Source organism: Rana temporaria, chromosome 1 (assembly GCF_905171775.1).
Source record: "Rana temporaria chromosome 1, aRanTem1.1, whole genome shotgun sequence".
NCBI lineage: Eukaryota > Metazoa > Chordata > Amphibia > Anura > Ranidae > Rana > Rana temporaria.
This window is the reverse complement of record NC_053489.1, coordinates 36,666,161-36,689,435: the sequence shown is the minus strand read 5'-3', so window position 1 is coordinate 36,689,435 and position 23,275 is coordinate 36,666,161. Positions and strand designations below refer to the sequence as shown.

The 23,275-nt window shown below is 43.1% G+C and overlaps 1 protein-coding gene across 2 annotated transcripts in view; it reads right to left on the bottom strand.

Moving 5' to 3' along the window:
- DYM (dymeclin) overlaps nucleotides 1-23,275 on the bottom strand; it is a 546,263-nt gene that overhangs the window by 503,596 nt on the left and 19,392 nt on the right. For both annotated transcript variants that reach the window (XM_040336503.1, XM_040336511.1), the window contains exon 2: nucleotides 13,998-14,167. In XM_040336503.1, the coding sequence (XP_040192437.1) occupies nucleotides 13,998-14,137 (140 nt within the window). In that variant the 5' untranslated portion in view covers nucleotides 14,138-14,167. The remainder of the gene's footprint in view (nucleotides 1-13,997; nucleotides 14,168-23,275) is intronic.

Genomic DNA, 23,275 nt, shown 5'->3' with positions numbered 1-23,275 from the left:
TCGTTGCCATTTTCCCCCAATTTGTAGCAGAACTTGACGCTCCCTCGCTGCTCCTCTGCACCGTGACCCCACCTCACACACTATGTTAGACTGTGAGTAGCAGGTTTACCCCGACAGTCATGTGTACTCCATGCTAGGTGGTACTTCTCAACGTGTCTCTTAATAGCCATGTGCAGTCGCACGCACCCGGCCCACATTGCATTTGAGATATCGGACCATTCACCAAACTTTTTAGACACGTGTATATTCCCTTCACTACCCTATTTAACCACTTGCCGACCGCCTCCTGTACTTTTACGTTGGCAGAAGGGCACGGCTCCGCAAAGTAAGGTATATTTACGTTACTTTGAATTTCGTGCCGGCAGCACACAAGCCCCTGCCGCAAGCTCCGTGACCATACGCGTGAGACCCTTAAACTCGATGTCCTCTGGTGTCCCGTGATCGGGTCACAGAGCAGCAGAACGGGGAGAGGCCAGTGTAAACAGGGCATCTCCCCGTTCTGCCTAGTGACAGGACACTGATCAACGGCTCGCTCTCAATCGGGAGCAGTGATCAGTGTCGTGTCACAGTAAGCCACGCTCCCCTAACAGTTAGAATCACTCCCTAGGACACACTTAACCCCTTCCTAGCCCCCTAGCGGTTAACCCAGGGTTTGGCAAATTTGCTTGGAATCTAGGAGCCAGGTAAAAAAGTTAGGAGCCAGAAAACACACCCCGTCCCGACGAGCTTGCGCGCAGAAGCGAAAACATACGTGAGCAGCGCCCGCATATGTAAAAGGTGTTCAAACCACACATGTGAGGTATCGCCGCGATTGGTAGAGTGAGAGAAATAATTCTAGCCCTAGAACTTTTTAAACGTCGCCTATGAAGATTTTAAAGGGTAAAAGTGTGTCAGCATTCCACGAGCGGACGCAATTTTGAAGCGTGACATGTTGGGTATCAATTTACTCGGCGTAACATTATCTTTCATAATATTAAAAAAAATGGGGATAACTTTACTGTTGTCTTATTTTTTAATAAAAAAAAAGTGTAATTTTTTCCCCAAAAAAGTGAGCTTGCAAGACCGCTGCGCAAATACGGCGTGACAGAAAGTATTGCAACGATCGCCATTTTATTCTCTAGGGTGTTAGGATAAAAAATATATATAATGTTTGGGGATTCTAATTAGAGGTAAGAAGATGGCAGTGAAAAATGACATTAGAATTGCTGTTTACCTTTTAATGCTTAACTTGTAATACCAACGGCCACCACCAGATGGCGCCAGCTCACACAAGGAAAAGTTGGGGACTTCACAAAAAAGGTTTTGCCCACCTTCCAAGCCAAGTCGCCAGGATGCTATTTCTAGTCGCCATGGCGACCTGGCGACCAGGATTTGTCGAGCCCTGGGTCAACCCCTTCACTGCCCGTGTCATTTACACCTTAATCAGTGCCTTTTTATAGCACTGATCGCTGTATAAATGACAATGGTCCCAAAATGGCGTCAAAAGTGTCTGATGTGTTCACCATAATATCGCAATCACGAGAAAAAAATATCACTGATCGCCACCATTACTAGTAAAAAAAATTATAAAAATGCCATAAAACTATGCCCTATTTTTTTTTAGACGCTATATCTATTGCGCAAACCAAACACTTACTGCGATTTTTTTACCTAAAATATGTAGAAGAATATGTATCAGCCTAAACGGAGAAAAAAAAGTTTTTTTTTTAATAGATGTTTTGGGGATATTAATTATAGCAAAAAGTAAAAAATAAAGCTTTTTTTCAAAATTGTCGCTCTATTTTTGTCTATAGCGCAAAAAATTTAAACCGCAGAGGTGATCAAATACCACCAAAAGAAAGCTCTATTTGTGGGAAAAAAAGGATGTAAATTTTGTTTGGGAAGCACGTTGCACGACCATGCAATAGTCAGTTAAAACGATGCAGTGCCGAATCGCAAAAATGTGGCCCGGTCATTTGGCAGCCAAATGCTCCAGGGCTGAAGTGGTTAAACCTAACCAAAATGTTTAGGTCTGAAATCCTCTTTGAATCTGAAGGTTCTTCATAAATGCAGGTGTCATGAGTGTTGTAAAGTACACCGACTACACAGCCTTCCCCGTCCCCTCCATTCCCCTTTTCCCCACTCCCTCCCCCTCGATGTCTACTGCAGGAGCAGAGTAAGCTTCATAGATGTGATATTCCATTATTGCAAATGAAGATTTAAGGACTAGAATTATGATTTTTCTACAGTTGTATGGTTCTTAAAAAAAAATTCATTGATGTATATATAAGACCGGAAGAGTCCTGAGGAAGCTGGGATTTCTGCGAAATCCGTAGACTGCAGTTCTCAGGACATTTTTGTGTATGAAATGCTTTAAATTAAATATATAATAAAATATCAAAAACTTTTTTTACTTAGTAGTCACTGTAAAGGTCACTACTGAAGGCCTAACCAAAGTCCAAGTATTTTGCAGTAATGTGAAGTATTCTATATAGGGATGACGCCTAATTTTGTGTAATTTAGCATTAAAGGAGTTGTAAAGGCAGGTTTTTTTTATCTAAATGCATTCTATGCATTAAGAAAAAAAAAAGAAAATTGTGTGTAGCAACCTCCCCAGCACCCACAAATTACTTACCCGAGCCCCATCTCTTTCCAGCGATGTCTACGAGTGCCATCTGGGACTCGTCTCTTGATTGACTGAGACACAGCAGCAGAGCCATTGACTCACACGGCTGTCAATCAAAGTCAGTTAGCCAATCAGGGGAGAGAAGGGTGGGGCCAGGTCAGGGCTCCATGTCTGAATGGACACATGGAGCTGTGACTAGGTTTGGGTGCCCCCATAGCAAACTGCTTGGTGTGAGGGAAATCGACAGGAGGGAGGGGCCAAGAGCAGTGGTCAGTGACCCAAGAAGAGGAGGATCTCTGCTTCTCTGTACAAAACCAACTGCACAGAGTAAGTAGAACATGTTTGTCATTTTATTTTTAAGAGACTTTACAATAATTTTAACAGTCTACTTTATATGTCTACAGCATTTCCTTTCTGTTCACCCTCAAAATCTTACATGTACATTGTAAAGTGGTCAGAAATGACCCACCTCCATGTGCAACCATCCCAAAATGGGGGTCACTATTGGCCACTGTAGTGTACTCCAAGAGCACAAAAAAAATGCATGTGCAGAGCGAATACTTTTAGGCCTTTGGTTTGCATCTGTGACGTACCACTTAAGAAATGAGTAACTTTACTTTTGTTGAGAAAAAAAAACTCCCCTTTGGCTGATCTGTATTGCAGATTCCTACCTTTAGATATTCTGAAGGAATAGGTGTTTGTCTATGTACCAAGTGAACCTGTATGGGAGTGGTTTTATAATTATCAACCAGCTGCTGCACCTGCAGGCTCCAATGAGGAAACAGGCAAGGTCTGCATCCCTTTAGATGCAATTTCCCTTTGGAAACATCTCATCAAAAAATACATTTTCATTGCAGGGGATGCCAAAAATCTGATTTCTATCTTAGTGCATACTTCTGGGAGAATTAGTAATCCAATCACACAAGCAAAAAAAAAAAAAAAATGTAATTTCTGGGGAGCATTCTGTGCACAGAACACCTCTAGGTAGCCAGACTGCATTGCATTTTACAGAAAATTACAGTGGTTGCAGATTGAAAAAGATTGGCAGTTATTAATGGCATTCCATTACAATATGACTTGTGTTGCAATTGCATATACTTTTTTGCCAATTCCCCCCCCCCCCCCCTCGACAGTGGGAGTGTTATCCTGTAACCGCATAGCGACCGCCCCACGTACATTTACTGCGGCAGGGCGGCTGCTCTGTGCCAGATCATGAACCTAGTACGTGATCTGACACTTCCGGGTTTAGGGCACGCACGAGCTGCTGGCAGCCTGCTCCTGCTGTGAGACTTCATGTCCGCCGGAACCCGCCGATTAGACAGTACAGAGGCAGAATGACAATCTGTCTATGTAAACAAGGCAGATGCCATTCTGTCAGAAGGGAAGGCACTGATCCTGTGTTTCTGCTTCACCTAGTCAAAGCACCCCCCCCCCCACCGCCCCCAGTGTTAGTAAGCACTCCCTAGGCATACATTTACCACTTTGATGGTCCCTGATGTTAACCCCCCTCCTCAGCCCGGGTCATTAGTACAATGACCATGAATTTTTTAGGCAATCCCTGAGAACCCCTCTCTTCAGAGAAGCCTATCCTTTCCCAACCTAATAATGGTACTTTGATTTTTTCCATCAGCACCCCCAGTTATTACCTTTTGCATCACTTGACCCTCCCTCCTAGATTGTAAGCTCTATCGAGCAGGACCCGCTGATTCTTCCAATATGTAATTGTACCGACTGCCCTCGTGTCGTAAAGCGCTGCGCAAACTGTTGGCTATATAAATCCTGTATAATAATAATTGGCTTGGGCATGTAGGCATCAATGATTTCTACTCATGAAATGATTAAATAACATTTTTTTTATAAATTAGGAACCGACGAGAAAAGAGGGACAGAGGAATTTGATTCTAAATGAGGTATAATTGGGAGCTATGAGGTCATTCTCTGTGTCATAGAGTGCTGAATGTTTTTTGGCTGCTTTGTGGAAGAGGTTAATTTTATAAAAATAAAAATATCTCATGGACAGTTTAGCAGCAGTTTTAAAAATAATTAAACACTTTACAGTATGTCAATTCTACTTCATCATTAAAAAGAGGAGATGCAGCGTTCTACACTTTCTTTTAAACGTTTTTTTATTTTAGAATAGTGAATAACAACAGTTACAATATATCTGATGGCATCAATAAAATACAATATTGAAGTACAGATTAATACGAATGAGTATATGACGAGAAAATACATTGATTAATATTATTGGCAAGATTGCCATCTTGTGGTACAATTTATAACTGCATCATATGTCATATAAGCAGATGTGTGCCACATCAATACTTAGAGCACACAGACAGTTTTGAATGGTCATGGACATACAGCCCAAATGCCAAAACTCTTTTTTGTTTTAGCTGTGGATACAGAGGTGATCTCCATCACCAAAACTAAAAGTGAAGGAAAACCCAAAAATGTGGAGCGGTTATGAAAACGGGAAGAAAGGAAAATGCTCGGATGAGATCTCTCATTTGATGGGATTTACCTCACTTTAAAGAGATTTCTTTCTCACTTCCTGTTGTAGATACATAGGGGCAGATCCACGTACCTTTACGCCGGGCGCAGCATATCCAAGATACACTACGCCGCCGTAACTTTATTATTTTTTTTCGAATCCTCAAAGAATTTGCGCCGTAAGTTACGGCGGCGTAGTGTATCTTTGGCGGCGTAATGGCACGGAATTCAAATGGATGTAATGGGGTGTGTTTTATGTTAATACGTCGTGACCCGACGTAAACAACGTTTTTTTTTTTAACTGCGCATGCGCCGTCCGTGGGGGTATTCCAGTGCACATGCTCGAAATTAACCCGGAACAAGCCAATGCTCACGACGGTGACGTCATTCTACGCAAATCCCTATTCGCGAACGACTTACGCAAACTACGTAAAAAATTCAAAATTGTACGTGGGAATGCCGGCCATACTTAACATTGAGTACGCCTCATAACAGCAGCTTTAAATATACGCCAGGAAAAGCCGAACGCAAACGACGTAAAAAAATGCGCCGGCCGGACGTATGTTCGTGGATCGCCGTAACTAGCTAATTTGCATACTCAACGCGGAATTCGACGGAAACGCCACCTAGCGGCCGGCGAAAAATTGCAGCTTAGATCCGACGGCGTACAAAGACGTACGCCAGTCGGATCTAGCCGAGATGCCGTCGTATTTTGTTTTGAGGATACAAAACAAAGATACGACGCGCAAAATTTTAAATTACGCGGCGTATCAAGAGATACACCGGCGCAATATCTTTGTGGATCTGCCCCATAATCTTTAACCATGCCTTACTTTATCCTAAAAAAATAATAAGTGTTTGGCTTTACATATACTTTAACATCTCATATAAGCATTTACTAGTTGGGACAATCCTCTTACTTCCATCTATATGTACAAGCAACAAGTTCTTTGAGCTTATATACACAAGTGTCAAATTATCTAAACTTATAGTATATACTATATTACCAAAAGTATTGGGACGCCTGCCTTTACACGCACATGAAATGTAATGGCATCCGAGTCTTCGTCTGTAGGGTTCAATATTGAGTTGGCCCACCCTTTGGAGCTATGACAGTTTCAACTCTTCTGGGAAGACTGTCCACAAGGTTTAGGAGTGTCTATGGGAATTTTTGACCGTTTTTTCCAGAAGCGCATTTGTGAGGTCAGGCACTGATGATGGATGAAAAGGCCTGGCTCACAGTCTCCACTCTAATTCATCCCAAAAGTATTCTATAGAGCAGAGCCGACAAGAAAAAAAATTACTCCCCTAGATTGGGAAGGATAAAAGGCTCTAAATGACAGTGTGTGAACTGCTTGATTTCCACCAAATAAGCCATATGTCAGGATCAAGAGAAGCTACCAAAAAGGTGGTGCTCCCGTGTGTCAGCCTCCTTGGAGGCTCAAGCCCCAAAGAGCAGAGCAAGCTGTGTCCGTGTTCACTCTGAGAAAGCGGAGTGGACACGAACCTGTCATCCAGCCGCTCAGCGGGGGGGGGGGGGGGGGGTCAGCGGACGAATGCCCTGCTGAGCAAAACCAGAACCAGTCCATGTAAAAGTGGCCTTAAGCATCCTTAATGCAACTCACAAAACACCAACCTGACATGTTTGTTGCTCCCAGTTATATCATGATGACTGTTGAGCAGTTCCAGAGGTAAATGGACCCTCAGCATCAACAGGAAAATGTAGGCCTTGAAGAGGGCTGAGGCTCAGGATCCAGCCAGTGTTTACCACAGCACCCCACAAGGGATGATGAGCTTTGCTGCAAACCACTGCCAGGGTGCAATACACAGTTACACACAAAGTGGTAAGAGCTGAGAGCAGGCAGAAATGAAACCTAGTACAAAATTATCAGGTGAAATGGGAGGAATGTCAGGGCAGGTGGATAAAGAGGATCCTCAAGAAACAGACATAAATGTGTATCAGAACTATTAAATAGATCTTGGATACAGGACCCCGAGAACAGACACACAGGGAGATCTTTGCTCAGGAAACTCCCAAACACAACGAGCAGGTTAAAACAGCTTTCCTGAACCTGACCTTAGAGGAAGTGCCCAGAAGCACTTCCTCTAAGAACCAGCAGAGGGGAGTGCAAGAACTTCTAAACACACAAACTCCAAAAGTCCTACGACGGGTTTCTTTGCCTCGAGCAGTGGTCTCCAAACATGCGGTCGTTTGCTTGTCTTTATCTGGCCCTTGGGGCACAATTACTATTCTTGTTACTGACATTAACAACGGGGCACCGTTTTTCCTACGGACACCGATGATGTGGCACCATTCCTCCTACTGACACCAATGATGTGGCACCATTCCTCCTACCGACACCAATGACGAGGCGCTATTCTTACCACTGACGCCATTGACGGGGCGTTATTCCTCCCACTGACGCCATTGGAGGGGCGCTATTCCTCCCACTGATGCCAATGACGGGGCGCTATTCCTCCCACTGACGCCATTGGAGGGGCGCTATTCCTCCCACTGATGCCAATGACGGGGCGCTATTCCTCCCACTGATGCCAATGACGGGGCGCTATTCCTCCCACTGATGCCAATGACGGGGCGCTATTCCTCCCACTGATGCCAATGACGGGGCGCTATTCCTCCCACTGATGCCAATGACGGGGCGCTATTCCTCCCACTGATGCCAATGACGGGGCGCTATTCCTCCCACTGATGCCAATGACGGGGCGCTATTCCTCCCACTGATGCCAATGACGGGGCGCTATTCCTCCCACTGATGCCAATGACGGGGCGCTATTCCTCCCACTGATGCCAATGACGGGGCGCTATTCCTCCCACTGATGCCAATGACGGGGCGCTATTCCTCCCACTGATGCCAATGATGGGGCACTATTGCTATCCCCTATTACCAAAGATGCACTGTTTACCCTCACTGATGCCAGGACAGTTTCTACTTCTGATGGCCACAGTCCTGTCCGTTTAAAGTCTGAAGGACAGCAATTGGACCCTTTGTTTAGAAAATTTGGAGACCCCTGGCCCAGATGAACACAACTCATATATGTGGCCTAGGTGTGTAACAGCAGACCGATTCTTCAGAGACTCAGCTGCAACATTAACAAGCTATAGACAGTGACGAAGGTTGGTTGTAAAAACAGTGTAATCTGACATGACCATATTTAGAGCCCATCTAGTTTAGAATGCAACAGGTGTAAAATAGCCAAAATGTAGCAATGGCTACTACATTTATTGTTTACATGTTTTAACGCACTGAAATAATAGGTTCACCATTTGTAACATGTTACACCCAAATTTAGGGTGCAACATGTTACCAAAGAGCACATGTCTGCGCGCCTCCAAACCACTGCTGTAAAGGCGGGCTGGTGATCTTCTCCCACACCTGCTGTCACAATTTAAAAATAGAGTGGCCATGCAAGGCACAGCTGTGTCATTCCTTCACACAGTACTATGAATAAATGAACTACAACTACCGTCTGCCATTGTGGCAGATAGCTTGTAGTTGTCAATGAACTGTGAGGACACTAGTGATCTTCCTGCTCTCCACTGTCTGCCCATACTGGAGATACGGGCAGACAGCTATACTGGCATTCTGCAGGAGCCAGACATTGCACCTGTTATCTGCTGATCACGGGTGTAATAATCTTCAGGCTCCAGGAAAAAAAATGCACATTTTTTACCTGCAAAAATATATGCATTCATTTATTTTGAAGGTGAATGTAGCCTTGAAAAAGTAAAAAAAAAAATGACATATCAATCTGTGTTTGCACTGAAATCCCAGGTAGTATTATTGGTCCTGCATGGTTCTCATCTGCTCGATGTAAAATAATATTAAATATATTATATTTTTACTCTCCCTCCTTCCCCTTTTTTCTTTCTTTGTTTTCCCTACATAATATGAAGTGATAAGGAGGAGGACAGAAAGTCCACCACCTCACTTCCTTAAAAAGTAAGGACACATATAGGGGCACAGGGATAGGTAGGGGTTACACTATAAAAAGGGGTAATTTCCCCGGGGTTTATCTTAAAAAATGTTTTTGTTTTTTTTTCTCTCTTGGTCTGACGACAAGAGACACATGGATAGAGATATATATATATATATATATATATATATATATATATATATATATATAGATGGGTTGAGCGCGGGGGGGGGGGGGGGAGATCAGGTACGGACTACATGGAGGTACCTGGAAAAAAAACCTCGCTCCTGCTCCCCCTTTACACTAAAGGAGAAGGAAAGAGAGGAAGGATTTTAAATTTAGAGGGGGTTTTTCTATCCCCCTCCCACCCCTTTTTTTTTTTTGTTTGTTTTTGGATTAATGGAAGGGGGAGAGAGGGGGGAGAAGAGAAGGGAAGGTAACATGGTATAAAGAACACCATCATAGATGTAGCAGTATAAAGATGGACCTAACTCTGTACCCACACAAATTTTCCTTGTATTTATGTAGTATGTAATTTGTATATGTTAATGTTATATGTATGAAGAACTTATGAATTTTAAAACGGCTGATTTAAAAAAAAATTAAAAAAAAATTGTAAAGTTTTTTTCTATGTGAAAAAATAATAATAATTTAAATAAATATATTATATTGACAAACTATAAAAGGGAGAGGTGTCCTGTAGTCCAGGAGGGAATCTCTGGCAGAGTTGACAACACTGTTCAGGATTTCAGTGCAGCAGAGGCAGTCAGTATGTTGTCAGCTCACTTTTGGAAATTCTCTGGATTTCCGGCGGCACATCTGATATTTTTCATGATGAAGTATGAATGCATTTCAGTTACTTTAGTGATCAGCTGAAGGATATTTTTTTTGCAGCCAGATATACAGTATACTTTAAAAGGTTTTCTGCCGCTTCCTTGTCCTGGCGTTGACATCAAATAACAGTTATAAAAAGTACATCAGTGCCAGGATTTTATAGCTACGAGCTATAGAGATAAGACAAGTAATGAACTTGTATAAAACAGAAAATGCCGCAGGCCCAGATAGACAGCATTATAAAACTGCAGCTGTAAACACACATATCTTCCTACTCTCCCTAACTTCATACAAAAGGGCAAGTCTTCCCAAAATAGATCTTCTCTGTGAATGGCCAGGGTGGAATAACTCAGCTTATAGATTAGATACCAAAGACAGCAATTATGAATTCACCCCCAACGAAGGCTCTGGCCTTGCCCCTTACCATCACAGACCCTCGCATTAAACCCAATGCCACATAAACAGCCCAAAATCTTGTTAAAAGCAAAGCTTTTTGGCTCTACTTCTTCTGGTGGTTACAAAAGTGCATGCACTTAGTTCTGCACTCCTGTGTACCAAATTCAGCCGACAGCGGACTAATGTGGGAATTTGCCCACATGCCTGACCGGCAGCTGACTTAGCATCTCAGTACACCTCTGACAGCCTGCCTGAGCCAATCGCTTCCGGCACCTCCACTGTCCAGTGAACGCTGGAGGGAGAGAGAAGAGCGGGTGACTGACAGTCGCCTGCTCACTGAAGTTCAAGAACTGAGCGATCAGGGGGTCTCCGATTGCTCAGCTCTCAGTTTAGAGCCAGCGAGGGACAGTTGCAGCATCAGATCAATGCTGTAGCCATCTAGGAGATTATGCAGGTTTTGTGTTTTGTAAACCCCGTACTTCTCTTTTAAAATAATAAAAATGTTTTTGCTACAAAACTTCCTCCTCTCCATTACCGTTTTCCACAGGCTGCAGAGTGACAGCTCACATCATTTGACCCACTTCCTGGGAGCCTAGGCCATTACGGACATACCCCCCGGGGCTGTGGAATACACTGCTGCAGAGCACAGAGCCCACGTCAGTAAGTGACCGCCGTTCTCGAACACAGTCAAGCGACAATGACACCCAGTACATAGGGAAAATCTGCAACATGGAATCAAGCTTTTTTTTTTTTTTTTATTAGAATTGGGGGAAGGTTAAAACCTGTCAGCATTTTGCCGTTTGTATCCCTGTTACAGTATTTTCTCACAGAAGCTTCAGATAGGGGTTTCAATCATTCCACACACATTCCAAAACAAAAATATGGCTAGACCTAAATCCAAATAATTAAATTGATTATTTAAATAAAAAAAAAAAATATTCTAGACTTTACAAACATGTTTTACTTATAGTACCTGCTCTGTGCAATGGTTTTGACCCTCCTCTTCTGGGGTCCCCCATCGGCGCTCCAGGCTTCTCCTCTATGTTTCCCCAATAGCTGCTTTCTATGGGGCACAGGTGTAGGCTTGCTCCTGAGCCGTGCTGTCTGTGTCTATAGACACACACCGTGGATCGGTCCCACTCCCCCCAGTCCCTTCCTAAAGCATTTGATTGACAGCAGCAGGAACCAATGGCTCCTGTTGCTGCCCAATTCCATGTAAGAAGAGGAAGGGAAATGAGAGAAGACTGCAGCCAGGCACTGTGCTGGATTCCCAACAGGCTCAGGTAGAGAGGGAGGGAGGGGGGAATAGTTTGTGTTTTTTTTTACCTTAATGCAGGGAATGCATTAAAGGGGAGTTCCAGGCTGTAAAAAAAAAAAAAAGACAAAAAATAATCAGCAGCTACAAATACTGCAGCTGTTGACTTTTAATAGAAGGACACTTGCCTATCCAGGCATCCCACAATGTCTGCACCCCTAGCCGATTAGTCAATCTGCTTCGGGTGCAGACGCCGGCATCTGTAAAGAAAGCAGGAAGTGAAGCCTTGTAGCCTGTTTCCTACTGAGCATGCATGCGCGAGTCGTGCTGTGCTTTCTGAATGGTCACTATCTTCTGGGACCTCTGTGTCCCCCAGAGGGCAGTGAGGGGAAGGAGGAGGAGCAGGAAATGTCATAGATCACCGATCTTACAAGAAAGTGGGAGCGGGTACCTGTCAAAACCACGTACCCTGATACGGCTTCTGACCAGTGATGGAGTGTTACTCCTTGAGAATGTTGAGTGTGGTGATGGGCTAGTTCGAGCAAATTGTTAGACCTTGGTATACCCCATAGCCCGCCTGGGGGCCTTTGCCGATCCCTGGCCCTGACCCGGAGCTCACCTGGGGGTGGTGGGTGGTTAGTTGGAGGTCTCAGTACCCCCCCCTCCGCCCCGGACGTGGGCTTCTGGTTCGGTTTTGAGCCCTATGGCTCGCCTGGGTTGGTAGGGCTCTCGCGCGGACCTCCCTCCTGGCTCATACCCGGGCTTGGGCGGTCCAGCGGAAAGTTCTGCTCCTCCCCCTCCGAGATATCACACCTTAGATGCTCGTTCCCACACCATCTCTGATTGTGGCCCATGTGGCCTCCATGTTGCAGGGGGGGCCGGGCCGGCCGCGGACGACCTTAGGGTGTTGGCTGCTGGACCGGCCCTCATGGCTGAGTTTACGTCTGACACTGGCGGCCCATACCTGCTCACACAATGTGCATTGTTTGATATATAGCTCCACTGCTTGGCGGCCCTGCGTGGCCAGATCTTTATGTAATAATAACCTGTTGGGTGTATCTGACTTTTGTCTTATACGCTCTTCCCCCTCCCCCTTTTATGTTTCTGTTTTCCTTTTAATTTTTCAATAAATACTGATTATACAAAAAAAAAAAAAACACGTACCCCCCCCAAAAAAAAGGCCAAATGTGGCAGTGAAGGGAGGGGAGAGTAGGTGCGAACAAGGGAAGCTTCCTCTTTTAGGAGAAGCTTCGCTTTAAGGTAAGAAACACCCAGCCTTTAGAAGATGGGTCTCAAACCGGCGGCTCTCCTGATTTTGCAAAACTACAAGTCCCATGAGGCATTGCAAGGCTGACAGTTAAAAGCATGACTCCCACAGACTGAGGCATGATGGGGCTTGTAGTTTTTGCAAAAAAAAAAAAGCTGGAGGGCCACCAGTTTGAGACCCCTGCTTTAGAACCACTTTCACTTCTTTTACTTGATCCCCTTTATTTCTGTTAAATATACAGTACCATTTGAAGCATTTTGTTAAATCTGTTTAATAAGTGCAAAAAATATATCCATTGATCTGCCAGAAATCTTTTGAGCTATAACCTGCAATGATCTCTGCCTTTGCCTCCTAATTTTCTCTGTTCCCAGTTCTCTCAGTGAATACGGAACACTTCAAACCTCTATGGAAAAGATGAAAAAGGGAGAAGGTGTTATGTAGTGCTAGGACTCTAGAGCCTGTGTTTGTTTAGAACAGGGTTCAGGTCGAACCTGGTCCAATGAATTTGACGCAATACGGCCACGTGGCCAAATTAGGTCAAAGAATTCACAAGTATCCCTGGCCCACAGATCATCTACCAGAAATAAAAGCCGACATCCAGGTTCAGACCTGAACCTCACTCCAAACAAACGCAACCTCATCCCTATTCTTGCCCTGTCCTAGGGCAGTAAGTGTGTTTGTTTGTCCACTGGGAAATTGTACACTTTTTTGGGAAATAAAGGCGCTTTGCAGGCTCTATAACGCTAAAAATAGCGAATGCAAAGCACCCTAAAAGAGCCGCTGTTGTCTCTCCAATGTGAAAGCCCCGAGTGCTTTCACACTGGAGCGGTGCGCTAGCAGGACGGTAAAAAAAGTCCTGCTAGCAGCATTTTTGGAGCAGTGAAGGAGCGGTGTGTATACCACTCCTGTCCATTGAAATGAACGAGCACCGTGGCTATACCGCCGACAAACCAGCACTTTGCGGTGGTTTTAACCCTCTCTCGCCCGCCAGCGGAAGAAAAGCACCCTGCTAGCTGCCAAATAGCGACGCGAAATTGACGGTAAAGCGCCGACGCACCCACTGCCCCAGGGTGAAAGAGGACTAAAGAAAAAAAAAAGATCTGAAAAAAGTAAACGGATGCAGCCACCACAACTATGGATTGGTATGCTGCAATATATTACATGTAGATTTTTGGATTTAGATTTAGACACTTTGATTGTATTGTGCTCACCTGTTTGTTGGGGTGCTGAAGGTGAAAGACAGAAGCTGGTTCCAGAAGGGCTCATTCTCAGAAATGGTCTCTGTCCCGGACAGTTTCTTCAAATAGTCGTTTTCAGAGAGTTCGCTAATCGTGCTGCTGTTGGCACCCATGTTGCTAGAGGATCGATAGTCTGATCATTCCTAAAGAGCAAAACACACAAAGACACATCATGGATTCAGAGACAAATTCACTGTGTATTGTCATTTGAACAAGAACATGATGATGCCATCCTAAAGTCGCTTCCTGATGACGTTATAGACGAAACGTACGTCGAGGCGGTACCTGGGCACGCACAGCTATCAACTTCCGGTCCCGCTGGTTCTCTGACGACAGTGGTGGAATGTACGCCAGCTTCCCCAGTGAGGAGCCGTCTCTATTTTGACCTTAAGCCGTACAGCCTCAGTGCCGGGACATGGGCACCATTCCAAGTAAGGAGCCACTCGGCATTGTGTAATTTTATCAGTTTTAATAAATGGTATTATGCTATGGCGGTCTCTTCTTCTTTTTGTCATGCTTCATGACGCTCAAGTCAAGCTGAACTAAAGGAACCTAGCTGCCATACTCTGTCCATTGTGACACAATGCTTCATTTGACCTCTTTTTAACGAAATAGGTCAATGACATCTGGTAAGGTGCCATACTTAAAAGCACATTTGCGGTGTAACCCAATTGGTGAAGGTGGAAATTCTCCCTTTTCTTTGCACAGCGCGAATTGAAGACTTTTGAGCACTGTTATTTATGCACTACAATTTATGGACACTTAAATGTATTCACTGCTATTCTGTACTTCCTTGAATATGATTTATGCATGGGAATGTTTTGTTGATTCAAATTGGCTTACTATCCACCTAATTGGGTGTTTGGCCACTGCACTGTTGGCACATATATAATTTAATTATATTTTCACTATTACTATTAGTATTTGTAGTTAATGTAGCGCCCCCTGCTTTGCCATTTCCACATCCTAAAGTGACGGTCGCTAAAATCAAAACGGTTTCTCTCAATTTCCTTACCACCAACACCTGTGTTCTGACGTGAAAGGCCCCCTGTCCGGGCCGGAATTATTCCACAGGGGGCATTTATCGACAAGACACCTGTACCGGTAGTATTGCAGAGAAACCAAAATTCAAACAAACATTCTAAACATATAACCATAACCATTCAGAAGTTCTGGAATTGCAGCCAATCAGGAAAGGTCTGGCACTGCCACGTGATAGTTATCAAAACATCCCGATAGGAGGCAATTCCAGGGCATCGAATTAGTTACATATTCCATTGACAAGAGTATACTTTTACTAGACTGGACAGGATGCTGTTTAATTTGTTTCAGCCATAATTTCTCTGCCCTGTACCTGTTGTGCAGAATAACCACACCTGGCAGAGGAGCGCTGCAGGATAAAGCAGGCCATACACGGTCGAATTTCGAACAATTTTTTTTTTCAAAATCAGAAAGTTCATTTTTTTTGTGATCCGATGATGCCATCATTGATTTTCGAAATTCGGCCAACCAAACCTTCAATTTCCCGGGAATATTCTTTTCTTGCACATGCGCATTTTTTTTCTATTACATTTCTCGCACGATTCTTCCATCATTGATCAGAAAATCTTTTGTTTTTCAAAAAATTTCCAACATGTTGTTTTTTTTCAAATTTGTTTGCCGCACGAAAATCGGCTGTTGCTGCAGCCCACTAACGGTGCGAAATTCGTACAAAAATTCTTTAATACAATTTTCGAAAGAAAATTCTTTCAAAATTCGAACCGCATATGGCCGCCTTTAGCCTGGTCAACTTTGCACATTTTAAGGAATAGAAAATGTAAAAGGCAGATTTTCTATGCCACTAGCTGCTTGTGGGAAGTGCACTTCCTAGCCTTCAGCATTGTAGAATTTTTAGACTCCGAGATACCCCTGCCATTGGGTTTAAACAACCATGCCATTGAGACCAGTGACGAAGATGCAGGGTGGGGAATGGGCCCTTGGTACAGTAGATCTGTACAGTCTGGCAGGCCCATGGTCCTCCTTGCATTGGGTCATCCTACCACATCCGCCTGGTCCAACCTAATCCAAGGAGGATCATCATCAAAATGCCCTCCCTCTCACGACAGGGATGAAGTTTCAGGGGTGGAAAAGCCTATATTAGGGCGTACTGGTCCCACAGAGCATCCACCAGTGGGTTCCTGCACCTGGATACAAACCTGTCCAGTTGTTGTTGAACCTGGGGGCTGGGAAGACCACATCTTTTTTTCTTCGCCTGTGGTAAAGTTCTGGAAAATCTCCGGGTGTAGAGACCACGGTCCCCGGTCTAGATGCTAGCAGCTGAGGAAACCTGCCTTTACATTTTCTATGCCTTAAATTGTTCACAGGTGACCAGGCCAAAATGTAAAATTCTACTCAGGACAGGATCTCCTCTACTTTACTTGTTGCAAATAGATTTCTGGTTCATTGGTCATCATGGCATCCATCTGCTCCGGTTTTTTTTTTTTTTTTTTTTTTTTTTTTAAATATTTTATTGAGAATTTTCATAGGTAAATACAGAAAATGATACTTGCACAAATTGTATAATATGCATATCATACAAAACATTACTCAGAAGACAAAATCGTTTGTTAAATAGATTTACAAGAAGTCATCCGAGTACAAATGTAAGGAAAGAACAAGGAGAGGGGAGCGGAAGAAGGGAAGGGGAGGAAGAGGGGAGAGAGGAAAAAATAAAATAAAAATAAACAAATAAAATAAATAAAAAAGAAAAAGGGGGGGGAAATTTCAAAAGAGATGGAAAATGTATGCAACCCATCTGGTAAACCTCCCTTATCGAGAAAGTAAAAGAAGGAGAGTTCAGAGATGGTGAAATTAAGCAATCTTGAAAAATATCAATAAAAAAAAAAAAAAAAAAAACTATTGAAATAAAAAGAAATTAAACAATCTTATAAAGAAGCAGTCCTTATTGAATGAAATTCAACGGAGCTCTTGAAAGATAACCAGCATGCCCATATGTCGTAAAAGGTCTTTGGCGAGTCTTTGGATTGAGAAATAAGCTCTTCCATTTCGGCTATGTGCCCAATTTTGGTAAACCAATCCGAAATGGTAGGAGGTGAAGATTGCATCCACCTTACAGGTACACAGAGTTTGGCGGCATTGATTAAGTGAAACATCAACGATTTTTTGTATATGTATTGAGGTAGTGAGGAGTGGTGTAGCAAATATTGAGCAGCCGTGAAGTCAGGGGTATATGTTGTAATGTGAGAAATTAATCGATGGACTTCCTTCCAGAAGGGTTTGATCAGACCACACTCCCACCAAATGTGTAAGAGAGTGCCCTGAGCACTGTTACAACGCCAACATAATGGCGAAGTGCTTGCATTATATTTATGAATAATGGCAGGTGTCCTATACCATCTACAGTATAATTTGTAATTATTCTCCTGGGTCAACACATTCATGGATCCCTTATGAATATGTCGAAAAACATGTTCCCATTCCTCATCTGAGAGGGAGATGCCCAGATCGCTTTCCCATTTGAGATTGGTTACGTCATTCTTGATGTCAAATGCTGTGAAAAAAGACGTGTATACTGCAGAAATCAGATGTTTTTTAGGAGAATCTTGGAGACATAAGGTCTCAAAAATAGTTTTACTTCTGCACCATACGGAATTTGACCCAGCACGACTCAAAAATCGTTTGATCTGTTCATATCCAGAAGGAAGTATAACCTTGTCAGGGTGGGAAAGCCTAAAAGAATCGAGAGTAAGAAGAGCACCTTTGTCGAAAAAGGTTTCTGCTCTAATCGAACCGATCTGTGTGGAACCAGAAGCGTTAACCGAATGCTTTGAGGAGATCTCTGGGTTTAAAAGCAGAGGAGTAAGAGGACCATAAATGGAGGAAAAATTGAATTTTTTACAGAGGGTCCTAAAAATTTGCAAGGTAGAGCCCACCAGAGGGTGAGAGCAAGCGACAGGTGGGATTTTTCGTGCATTAATCCAAGGTAAATGGATCAGAGGGATAACAGGAGATGAGGAAGCACCTTCTAAGTCGACCCAGGCCTTGGTGTGGGTATGTAAGTGCCAATCCAAAATGCGAGTCATGTGGCAAGCCCAGTAATACTTTTGCTCCGGTTTTTTTATATTTATTTTTTATTTAACCGGTTCCCGAACGGCGGCAGAATATATACGTCACTTTGAAATTTGCGCCGTGCGGGCGTGCGCGCCCCTGCCGCGAGCTCCGTGACCGCACGCCCACAGGACTCGCGGACTCTATGTCCGCCGGTGTCCCGCGATCGGGTCACAGAGCTGAAGAACGGGGAGATGTTAGTGTAAACACAATATCTCCCCGTCCTTCCCCTGACACTGATGGTCTGTCCCCTGTCATCAGGAACAGCGATCAGTGACATGTCACAGCAAGCCACGCCCCCTACAGTTAAAACACATCCATTAGGCACACTTAACCCTTCAGTGCTACCTAGTGATTAACCCCTTCACTGCCAGTGTCATTTTCACAGTAATCAGTACATTTTTATAGCACTGATCGCTGCAAAAATGACAATGGTCCCAAAATGGTGTCAAAAGTGTCCGCCATAATGTCACAGTCACGACAAAAAAAAAAAAAAAAATCACTGATCGCTGCCATAACTAGTAAAAAAAAAAATTATTAATAAAAATGCCATAAAACTATCCCCTTTTTTTGCAGACACTATAACTTTTGCGCAAACCGATCAATGAACGCTTATTGCGATTTCTTTTACCAAAAATATGTAGAAGAACACGTATCAGCCTAAACTGAGGAAAAAATGTTTTTATATATTTTTGGGGCGATTTATTATAGCAAAAAGTAAAAAATAATGTTTTTTTTTTTTTAATTGTCGCTCTATTTTTGTTTATAGCGCAAAAAATAAAAACCGCAGAGGTAATCAAATAACTCCGAAAGAAAGCTCTAAGTGTGGGGGAAAAAAATAACATCAAATTTGGCTTGGAAGCCACGTTGCACGACCGCGCAATTGTCAGTTAAAGCGACGCAGTTCCGAATCGTGAAAAGTGGCCTGGTCTTTGACCAGCCAAATGGTCCAGGGCTGAAGTGGTTAAAGTGGAGGTTCACCCAGAACTAAAAAATGTTAACCTTAGATTGATGCTCATTTAGTCTAGGGGAATCGGGTAGTCGTTTTAAAATCGAAGCTGTACTTACCGTTGTAGAGAGCGATCTTCTCCGTCGCTTCCGGGTATGGGCTGCGGGACTGGGCGTTCCTATTTTGATTGACAGGCTTCCGACGGTCGCATCCATCGCGTCACGATTTTTTCCGAAAGTAGCTGAACGTGTGTGCGCAGGCGCAGTATAAAGCCGCACCGACGTTCGGCTTCTTTCGGCTACTCGTGACGTGATGGATGCGACCGTCGGAAGCCTGTCGGAAGACTGTCAATCAAATAGGAACGCCCACTCCCGAAGACCCATACCCGGAAGCGACGGAGAAGATCGCTCTCTACAACGGTAAGTACAGCTTCGATTTTAAAACAACTACACGATTCCCCTAGACAAAATGAGCATCAATCTAAGGGTAAAAAACAAATTTATGCGTGAACTCCCGCTTTAAGTTGACCATCATCACATGTATAACTAAACCAGTAGACAGTAGCCATTTATTAATTTTTATTTTATTTTAAATATATAGCCGAAGGTCTGTTTGGGTGGCTTGTAACAATTAGACATTTTTAAATTTCAAGCGTTCGTCAACTACATGCATCAATTTTCTCTAAATTCTCATAAAGAAACATCACCCTACTTTTCTAGTAGACTGTGCGCTTCTTCGTTAATATCCATAAAAGTGTGTAATCCAGGACAACGACTGTTAAACCTGAATCAATATTTGTATGTCCCTCTGACTTCGCTTTACATGTCGCTACAATGGAGGAACCTTCCAGGATGTTAATTACTAATCTTGTACACATAACCACTTCCTTGTGTCTGACCACACCAGGAAAAGCTGCCAACATAATCACCATTTTGTATCACATATGAACTCTGCAGCAACAATTAGTCATTTTTTATCACAAAAAAAAAAAAAAAACCTTCAAAAAGGATAATTAACCAATTAAGACCCGGACCTTTAGGCAGCTAAAGGACCAGTTTTTGCGATTCGGCACTGCGCCGCTTTAACTGACAATTGCGCGATCGTGCGACGTGGCTCCCAAACAAAATTGGCGTCCTTTTTTTCCCACAAGTAGAGCTTTCTTTTGGTGGTATTTGATCACCTCTGCGGTTTTTATTTTTTGCGTTATAAAAAAAAATAGAGTGACAATTTTGAAAGAAATTCAATATTTTTTACTTTTTGCTATAATAAATATCCCCAAAAATATATAAAAAAAAGAAATAAAAAAAAATTCCCTCAGTTTAGGCCGATACGTATTCTACCTATTTTTGGTAAAAACAAAAATCGTAATAAGCATTTATCGGTTGGTTTGCGCAAAATTTATAGCGTTTACAAAATAGGGGATAGTTTTATTGCATTTTTATCAATTTTTTTTTTTTTTTACTACCAATGGCGGCGATCAGCGATTTCTTTCGTGACTGCGACATTATGGCGGACACTTCGGACAATTTTGACACATTTTTGGGACCATTGTCATTTTCACAGCAAAAAATGCATTAAAAATTGCATTGTTTATAATAAAAAATGGGACCCATGGTTTGAACATTCTGCTACTTTCTTTAATCCCATCTAAATCGCATAATTCCTTTTGCTGATCTGTTTATCCTAATAACACTTATGGTTTTATATCTACTTTTTGACCCTCATCTTAATTCTCTACTCTTTAGAACTATGTTTTATTAATGTTACATAAGATTTGTATAGTTTACTATTGTCTATTTTTTGACTCCTAGACATTTTCTTATGTGTACTCTTTTTATTTGTATGCCATTTTGTACCAAATAAAAAAGTTTGTAAACAAAAAAAATGCATTGTTTATTGTGAAAATGACAATTGCAGTTTAGGAGTTAACCACAAGGGGGCGCTGAAGGGGTTATGTGTGACCTCATGTCTGTTTCTAACTGTAGGGGGGTGTGGCTGTAGGTGTGACGTCATCGATTGTGTTTCCCTATAAAAGGGATGACACGATCGATCACGGCGCCACAGTGAAGTACGGGGAAGCTGTGTTTACACACAGCTCTCCCCATTCTTCATCTCCGGGGACCGATCGCGGGACTCCAGTGGCGATCGGGTCCCGCGGTCACGGAGCTTCGGACCGGGTCGCGGGCACGCGCCCGCGACCCACGGCTGGGCACTTAAAGAGGACGTACCTGTACGTGCTTCTGCCCAGCCGTGCCATTCTGCCAACGTAAACGTACAGGAGGCGGTCCTTAAGTGGTTAAACATCTAATTAATCAGAATTCCCCTCCTACATAGCAATTATCAAGGTAGAAGTTGTTAGAATTGTCAGGTGAGCGATTTTACTTGTAGTATCACCAATTCCAGGTTCACACTGGTGAGATTTGACATGTCAAATCGGCGGCAATGGCACCGTCCTAATCAGTGCGACGCCGCACCAATTTCAAAATGTAGTTTCTGTACTACTTCTTACAATTGCACAGAATCTGCACAGATGTCTCTGTAATCGCGGCCGAAATCGTGACTGACAAGCGGGGAAATCAGCTGAACTTGCACGGCTTCATTCCCGCAGCACAGTGAGAAAATGTCAAATCGCATGTCAAATCGCACCAGTGTGAACCAGGGTTTACACTCAATTTCTAGATCGCAATATGTCTGCTTAACCACTTGAGGCCCAGAGGCCATCATATGACGTCCTGGGCTTTGTGGGGGCTATAGCCGAATGATGGGTGCAGCTTCAGGCATCATTCAGATATCTGCATTTTTCAGCCGGCGATTCCCTACACCATAAGAATGATCATAGCTGCTGTTCCACCGCTTAATCGTTCTTACGAGCAGCGAAAGGGGACGTCCCCCCACCCTCTAGTGCTTCTCCCGTCTCACCGCTGTGATCAGGGAATAGGAGAAGAGATCCATCGGCCCCCGGATGCTGATCATAGAGATTTCCAGTGGACCAGATGGTCGCCGGAGTCTCTATGATTGTAGGAGGTCGGGCGCAATGTTATGACGTCGCGCCTGGCCTCTGCATTCAAAAAACAACACTGCCTCGGCTGGGAAGCGGTGATTTTTTTTTTTTTAGGCTTCCCAGCCTAGAGGTGAGATGTGGGGTCTTATTGACCCCCCATATCTCACTGTAAAGAGGACCTGTCATGCTATATTCCTATTACATGGGATGTTTACATTCCTTGTAATAGGAATAAAAGTGATCAAAATGTATTTATTTTTTTAAGTGTCAAAAAAAAAAAAAAAATTAAGTAAAATAACAATAACATTTTTTATTTTATTTTTTAAAGTGCCCCTGTCCCTGTGTGCTCGCACGCAGAAGCGAACGCATAGGCAAGTCCCACCCACATATGAAAACCGTGTTCAAACCACACATGTGAGGTGTTGACGCGAACGTTAGCGCGAGAGCAATAATTCTAGCCCTAGACCTCCTCTAAACTCAAAACATGCAACCAATAAAAAAAAATTGAAAGCGTCGCCTTTGGGGATTTTTAAGTACCGAAGTTTAGTGCCATTTAGTGCAATTTTGAAGCGTGACAGGTTAGGTATCTATTTACTCGGTGTAACTTCATCTTCCACATTATGCAAAAAAAAATGGGCTAACTTTACTGATTTTTTTTTCCCAACAAAAAAAAAAACGCGTTTGAAAAACTGCTGCGCAAATACCGTGCAAGATAAAAAGTTGCAATGACCGCCATCATATTCTCTAGGGTCTCTGCTAAAAAAAAAAAAAAAAACATACAAACACATACATATAATATATATATATATATATATATATATATAAGCTTTGTAATTTTCTAACAAAAAAAATATGATTTTTACATGTAGGAGCGAAGTGTCAGAATTGGCCTGGGCGCCAAGTGGACAAAACATCCCAAGAAGCATGTGACATGACAATGCATACAGTCACATTATTAGAAGCTCATGATCCATCCATCAGTCCACAAAAAAGCCAACTACTCGGAGGCTCTGGTGCTGGTAGTGACCCGGGTCACAATGTCACGAGAATAATAGATATCCAAGATATAATATGCTATTCTAGAAGCCGACAATCTAAATCTAGTAACCTGTGCAATAAGAGCTCCTGATAAGGAGGATGCGAAGATTGCGCCAACAGCCACTCTGCATGTGATGCCATTTACAGCGACCCTGG